This window comes from Sturnus vulgaris, chromosome 18 (genome assembly GCF_052056855.1).
Source record: "Sturnus vulgaris isolate bStuVul1 chromosome 18, bStuVul1.hap1, whole genome shotgun sequence".
In the NCBI taxonomy this organism is placed as follows: Eukaryota; Metazoa; Chordata; class Aves; order Passeriformes; family Sturnidae; genus Sturnus; species Sturnus vulgaris.
The window spans coordinates 6,105,624-6,113,441 of NC_142260.1; the positions used below are offsets into that span (position 1 = coordinate 6,105,624).

The 7,818-nt window shown below is 38.2% G+C and overlaps 1 protein-coding gene across 1 annotated transcript in view; it reads left to right on the forward strand.

Moving 5' to 3' along the window:
- Positions 1–4,653, forward strand: part of LOC106854752 (uncharacterized) — a 34,305-nt gene extending 29,652 nt beyond the window's left edge. The window contains exons 25-30 of the mRNA XM_088175260.1: positions 486–638; positions 1,144–1,311; positions 2,227–2,324; positions 2,672–2,806; positions 3,437–3,551; positions 4,023–4,653. Coding sequence (XP_088031386.1) covers positions 486–638; positions 1,144–1,311; positions 2,227–2,324; positions 2,672–2,806; positions 3,437–3,551; positions 4,023–4,181 — 828 coding nt within the window. The 3' untranslated portion in view covers positions 4,182–4,653. The remainder of the gene's footprint in view (positions 1–485; positions 639–1,143; positions 1,312–2,226; positions 2,325–2,671; positions 2,807–3,436; positions 3,552–4,022) is intronic.
- Positions 4,654–7,818: the final 3,165 nt, after the last annotated feature.

A 7,818-nucleotide genomic window follows, 5' to 3' on the forward strand; every position in this document is an offset into this window, starting at 1 on the left:
TTTACAAAACAGCTGTTTTACTTGTCATGAATACAAGACTTTATTAGCTTGAAAATAATTTTTGAAATATGTTTTATGTTAACCCTTTACTATTTTCCCCTTCTTTTTGTGCTTCACACGATTTGAAAGTTAAAAATTAGGTTGGGTTGCCTTTTAGTGATAATTTTTTTGTTATTTTTTTATGCAAGTATTAGCACTCTATATATATATATATATATATATATATATATATATATATAAATTGTATTTAAAGTGTCTTTCAAATGTTGTATTAAGTTGTGAGAAGAAAATCTTCTGGAAAGAGAATATTTACTATATTTATTATATATATGATAATATATATGATCTTATATATAATATATAGTATTATTATATATATATATAGATGATAATAAATTATTATAAATGTTATATTTATTGTATTTATTGTGGATTATTTAGAGAACTCCTGTACCATTTACCCTGAATATCCTGATATCTTTTAGGCTTTGGAAACTGCCTCCCTTGCTGGAAGTGCAGATGGAGCAGAGGAAATCAAACGTGTCCTGGCTGAGAAGAACCAGCTGCAGGCTGAGCTGCAGCGCTGCCTGCAGGAGATGCAGCAGAAGGACCTGCACTTCCAGCAGATGAATTCCAAGGTACTTTGGAGCAACACCTCTGATCCTGAAAAGCTCACAGGGATCTAGGCTGGAGTGGTGGTGTCTTGCATGACTCAATGGTGTTTTACTTTGAAGTGTAGATATTTTAAAAGAACTCATCTTGGACGTTCAATTAAATGTCAGTTTCCTTTCTGGCAGCCTTTCCTGACTTGGTGTTTGTCTGAGAGGTTTATTTGACTCTGCATTCTGTGGATATTGATGAACCTCTGAACTTCTACTCACAGTCAAATAATTTTTCATTATAGACAGCAACAGGTGTCTGTCTTAGCTGGAACAAGATTTCAGCTTCTGCTTTGGGTGTTCTGATGGCAGGGGAAATCACTGCTCAGCTTTCATTATTTCCTCTGCTCATAAAACATCTTAAATCCCAACCCAACTGTGACCGTGCCAAAAAGTGGATGCAATTTTGAAACAGCAGGTGTCAAATCTGCAGGGATTTCCTGGGAGAGCTAATTTTAATGACTTCAATGTGAATTTCTCTCAGGTTGTGCAGTCAGCAGAAGAGAATGCTGTCCTGTCTGCCCAGCTGAAAACTCTTTCCCAGACTCTGAGGGACAACCAGCTTCATTACACTGATCTGCAGAATCGTTACCTAAGGCTGGAGAGGGAGTATCAGGCCATGCAAGTGACATCTTTGCAAGGCTCAGTCCAGGTAAACAGACCCATGGAAAAGCTTTTAGGTTTCTTCTTTCTGTGTTTAACTTTTCTGGTTTTCTTGGTAAAAATAAAATACTTTTTAATTTGTAGTGACCCAGTACTTTTGCTGGCCCGTGACTGAAGAGAATTGTCTTTATTGTTGTTGAGCTGGTCTAATTTGACTTTTCATTTAGGGAAACTGTGTCACTTTTTTTTTTTTTGTTTGTTTGTTTTTTGGTTTTTTTTTTTTTTGTTTGTTTGTTTGTTTTTTTTTTGTTTTTTTTTGTTTTGAAACATCTTTTTTGAGTTGGTCTGCAACTGGCAGAGATAACTGGATGATCACTGCTTAGTGGATCAGGAAATTTAGTGATAATTTCACATCAGTTGTGGATCATTTTACAATGCTTGAGTAGTATTTTCAGATGGGAGATTTACATCACCAGTTCAGCATTTCAGTACCCTTTGCCAACCCCTCATACACATCTGTAAGATTATTATTCGGGGTTGGAACTTCATAATTTTTAAGGTCCCTTCCAGCCCAGTCATTTATGATTCATCATTATTCCTGTATTTTTAGAAAGCTTTCCTGTACTGCCTTGGTTATTCATTAACAATCATTAATAGAACACCCCGAAATAGCATATGGATACATATAGAAAACAACCCTTGCCCTTCCATAATTGGAAATAAATCCAAACAAGAACTGTGAATTAAAAATAAATTAATAGCTGCCTTGCTTCTGGAATTGTAGATGCATTTCTTTCCCCTCAGACACTGTTGAGAGATGGAAATGAAAACATTAAGTGGCACAAAGAATTATCTGTTCCACTGTTTTGTGGTGCTTATGACTTTTGTAATTGAAATAAAGAGTTTTGGTAAGTAGAAAAATGGTCACTTGTTTGTTTTTTTTCTCCCCTTTAATATTTTCTAGGATGAAACCAGAGCAGAAGTTCCCCCTGGAGCGCCACGGGAGAGATCTGGGATTATTGTGGAGATAGACAATATGGAGCTAAATGAGCTCAGGAAAAGGTCAGGACTCAGAGCATGTATTAGCAATATTATTTTCCTGACAGCTGTGTAGTGAGTGTGAAAGTAATGCTTTTCTATCCCTCTGAGGCATTGTGTGGAGAAGGGGAAGGAGTGGATTTACAGTGGATTACATGAATCATAAGCCATATTCTTGAATTGTTATCATCTGGTAATACTTGTGGTTTGTATCTGTACATAAATGTACTGATTATTGGTGAATTTATCTCACTATTTAAGTTAAAGCATCTCATTATAATTAAGTCTGTCACAAAAAAAAGATTATTAAAAAAGAACAAGTAATCCTTTGAGTCCATAAAATATTGATTTCAGATTTTGTTTTGTCCCAGGCTTGCAGAGACTGAGCAGCAGTATGAGTCAGTGCAGCAGGGTCTCTCCCAGCTCACAGAAACACTGGCAGAGGAGAGGAGGAGGAGAGAAGCTGCAGAAGAGGCTCTTGGACTCTCTGAGGAGAGAAGTAACAGGTAAAACAGATTATTTGTTTGCCTTTTCGTTTTAGTGAGATTAGTGAGAGGTTTTCCTGTGGGTCTTAGATTTTTTTGAAACATTACTACTACTGCTACTACTAGTAGTAATAATAATAATAATAAACAAACCTATGTGTGAGCCTACAGTGCCCAAAGCAGTAAAAATCCATGTGTTAAAAAGCTAAGTTAAACATTGGATCAAGAAAGGCTTTGGGATTTTTTTTTCTTTATTTAATTTCATCTGTTAGACTTAATAGTCAGTGCTATTTCTTGTTTTCCAGGTTAGGAAAAATATTTCCCCTGTAACAACTTCAGCAGAGCCACTGGTTAGGTTGAAAATATCATTATGCACCTGCCTAAATAAAGTGTCCCTCACTACCATCACCTGAAAGTCACTGTTCAGTCAGCTGGTGATGATGGGGATTAATTCTGAATAAATGAAACACAGAGTAGATTTGTAAGTAGAGACTGAAAAAGACCTGGCAACATAAAATGAGTCAGCTTTTTGTAGGGACCTACCCTCAGTCATTTTAAGTATGCAAAATAATGTTTTTTTGTGTCAATTCAGTACTTGAAAGAAGAGATAATTCAGCAGTGCATGTCTCTGTGCCTTGAATTTTTCTCTAGATTTGAAGTGGGCAGTTACAGGTCTGTCCCCAGTGACTACAATGTCCAGATGGAAGCTGAGGAGGAGAGGGAAGCCTTAATCATCAATCCCAGTGAACACGTTGTTGTAAGAAAGGTAAGGGAATGAAAACCTTTAACCCTGAATTATCAGCTCCTTAAAAGTGGTGGAAAACCATCATTCATTTCTTTCTGTTGGGGCTGTGAGTCCAAGACCAGCAGCTGTGTAAACGGTGCCAGAAAACACATGGCATATGTGCAGGTTAAAAAATGTATGTAATCATATTTATACTACATGTGTGGCCATTAAATAAACTGCATCTTCATTTAATTATGCATGCCCAAAATGCAGCATGCATATTTATGTGTGTGGAATTGCATAATACACAGCTCGGATTCATTCCTTCCCCACTCATTAATGCTGGGTTCGGGGCTTTTAAATCATTTTGGTGTTTAGGATGGGCTGTGTTTTGGGGTCAGTTGCTGTCAGAAGCAAAATGTTTGTAGTGCCCCAGAAATCCAGGCTGCAGTGGAGCTGTCTGTGGTTTGTATTCCTGATTGTTCCTCTCGTAACTTTTGTGTCCCTCAGATGAAGGGAGGAGCCCTTTCCTTGCGCCGCTGGCTCCGGGGCCGAAGCCTTTACTGCTCCAAGCTGCTGACAGCCCGAGCCAAATCCCGCTATTTATTCCTCACCTACCTGGTCACACTACACCTCCTGCTCGTGCTGTGCCTCACCGGTGTGCTCTGAATCCCCTGCACTGCCTGGGGGGCTCCTTTCCCTGCGGGCAGTGCCACTCCCAGCCTGGAGACTCCTCACATGCTGCTGTTCTGCTATGCACTGGACGTGTACAAATCCCTGGGACACTACAAGGAATCCTGAGCTTCTCCAGTGAAATTCCTGCATATCACACTTGCTCCAAAGTTGACTTGAATTGCGATTTAAAAGTGGGATATTATATTTGCTAAGGAGAAAATATTCCCCTCTGTCCTCTGCCCTATAAGGAAACTGCTGCATACAAGTTATTTAATATTGTTTGTGGGTACATAATGGTTGATTACTACTGAATGGGTTGTAAATGATATCTTTTCTATACAAATTTTATTTTAAGAGTTAAACTATAAATTCTAAAGGAATATCAAGCAATTACTGTATATTGGCTTCTTGATTATAACAAGGAGTTTTATGGAGTGCAATAAAGGAAGAACTACTGGATTTTTGATTTTCTTTGGTTGGTTGGGTGGTTTGTTTATTTTTCTTTCTTTTTGGCTGAAAATAAAAGAATTAAGGTTCTTTCCCATTCAGTTTGTAAAGAAATCGAGGTGCACAGATCTGTGTGTGGTAATGAGGTAAGCTGATGATTAAGGATTCAGTAAAGATTCATAATTGAGGTGACATAAATATCTCCAAATTCTTACTTTTTTTTGGTAATTTTTTCTTTCTGTAACTTGTGGGGTTTCAGTATTTTTTAAATCTACTTGCAGTTTTCTTGGTGGGGCTTAGTTACTGCCTGTCTTGGAGGCAATATGTTCCTCAGCTGCAGAACACATGAAATTCAAGCTTCTAAAGACACAGCCTTACGTATTTTACATGTTTCAGCTTCAAGGTACAAATCAATAAATTCAGCTATGAATCTTGTGGAAAATCCAGTGAATATGGTAAAGGAAGGATTCCATAGGTTTTACTGATGAGCAGAAACAAGGTTGACTTGGAGATATTTCAGTGATTTATCTGCTTAAGAGGTAGTTACTGCTGCAGGTGAATACTGTAAACCACTTTCTTTTTATGGTTTTTAATGTTTAGTCTGATAAAGGCCTGGATTTTTATATAAATCCAATTTTTTTTTTAACTGTGGTGGTTCATCTCCTTTGAGTGGCTGATTCAGTCCCTGTGTTCAGCCCTGGTGTCACCCAAATACTGAGAGAATTCATAAACACCAGGTACAATGGAAACATGAGTACTGAGGATGCTGACTTTTCCCTTCCCAGCCTGAAAGTGGGTGTTAGCAGAATGGTAATGAGCTTTTCTTAGCTAATTATGTTGTAATGAAGCAGAATGTTTTCCAAAGGCAGCAATGCCCCTTCATTCCTTCCTGTCTTACTCATCCAGTGTGAAGGGTTTTTGACCTGGGAGGAGAGAAAACAACTCTCTGTCCTGAGGCTTAGTGAGTGGGAAAGGATCCAGAGGTGTTTGGAATTCTGTCCTGCTTTCTCCAGGCCTTTGTGCTGTCGCTGTGATAAGCACAAACTGGGGGAAAAAAAAAAAAAAAAAAAGAAGTCAAATGGCTTGACATATAGATATCCTGTGAACTCCATTCCAGAAGCTGATAAAATGTACTGGGAGGTGAGCTCGTGTCATTTAGGAAGCAGCAATTCCTGGGTGAGTACTGCCCTGACAGTGTGCTCATGTTACAGTTCATGATTTAAATGCTTGGCTTCACTTGGTCTGAGATCAAGCATATTGAGGAAATTTGTTTAAAATTCTCTACTCTCAAATTCCAGTGTCTCAGCTGATGTAATTCCTGATGTATTTAGGAACTGAATTTCCCTCTGGTTTGTGTTGTTGGAGCCAGAGTCTGGGTGCAGTGCTGTAATGTTGGATACTGCTGGTAAATAATTGGTTTATTGCAGTCCAAACCCTTTTCCTCGCAATTTTGGGAGAAAATAACAATTCATGGCAATGTGAATCCACCAGCTACTAGAACTATGGGATAAACATTCCCACATTAAAGCTCTTTCCGAATTTATGTGTTAAAATCCATTTTTGTCTTGTTAGGGACAAGAATTTTGCAGGACAAATGCTGTTTTTCATTCCTTTCCCATTTCTCAAGTACCTTTCCTTACCGAATGAAGTTGCCAAAGAATGAAAAATAAAATCTTGTATCAACTTGTATCTTGTAATCTCGTATCAACTGCTTAAAGAGGCAATTTTTCAGTCCTAAAAATAACCCAGGGATCCATAGCCCTTGGTGAGGGTTTAGTCATGATTTCAGAGACCAGGACCTGGAGGTGTTGCCAGCTCCTGGAGCTGAGATGTTCCTGGGCAGTTGTGCCAGCTGCCTCTTGTTCTTTTGCCCAGAACAGCCACTTCCATGAAGTGTTTGCCACTCACAAATAGGGAATAGGTCCTGGAGTGAGCTCTCCACATTACAGAATGGCTGCCACTTAAAAAACACACAGTAAATGCTTCACTGAAATTTTTGCCAAAAACAAATTCACCGAAATTTTGGGGGTTAGTTTTACTTGTTTGTTTGAGATTGATCACCCTCTTGAAAAAAAAAAAAAAAAAAGGCAAATTTTAATGTTCCATGAGAGAAAAACTGCAATCTCTGAAGTAACAGATGTTTTTGGTGGTTTATTTACCATTAACTACTAATGTTACAGCTGGTATGTACATACAATCAATTAATTTTAAGCAAAGGAATTTTCTAGCAGATAATTTGCCCTTGGAAGAGGTGGGATTTATGCTTGAGTCCCAATAGAGCCAGGTGTGTGTCCTGGAGCTGAGCTTGCCCTTGGTCTCCAGGCCAGTTGAGGGAGGATCACAGGACCCTGGAGGCTGCAGCAGGAGATTTCCCCTCTGGAAGAAACAAAAGGCTGCCAATGTCCTGATGAATTTGCTTTGTGAAATCCTGTTCAAGTGGGAATTTATGTGCAAACTTCACATGCTTGGTAAGATCCATTGACTTTGCTGGTTAGGTTTATTCTTTCCCAAAAATAATGTGTTTTAATGATATGAAGGTGTCTTATGGAAGAAAAGCTTCACCTGTTGGAATTAATTCATATCATGAGTCAGATTTTGATTTTTCTGGGCTGTCAAAACTCTCCCCTGAAGTTCTGTGTGATGAATAATGTTTTACCTCATATATTGTGATATTATGATATCATGACAATGCAATTTCATGATACAAATGTGATAAACTTATTAAATCAGTATTTAATAAGTGATTTTTCTTTTAAAAGACCTGTCTCTGCTTTCTATAAACGAGTTTTTCAAAACCATTTGACTTCCAGCAAGGGAGAACCTCATTGTTTAAAGGCAAAACAGTGGAACTGCTTAGACAGAGAGCAACCAAATAAGTGAATCTAGAAAAATTATAAATTTTCCACCTCTAATGCCTTCCCTTTATTTCTTTGCAATGACAGATCCCCATTCCTTGTTGAGAACCGTGAGTTTTGCTGATGCTCTCCTTGCCTGGGCTTCTGTGTGAGCATAAGCAGCACTTCATTTTTGAAGCTGACTTGGTCTTTCTGGGGGCTTTATGGCAGGAATTATAACAAAGTTGTTACCAACAAATTCACATTTTAATTCCTTGTGTGTTTTGGGGGTGCATTCTGTGAGGGCAGGAGCAGGAACAGTATTTCACAGGAAGTTTGAACTTAAAAAT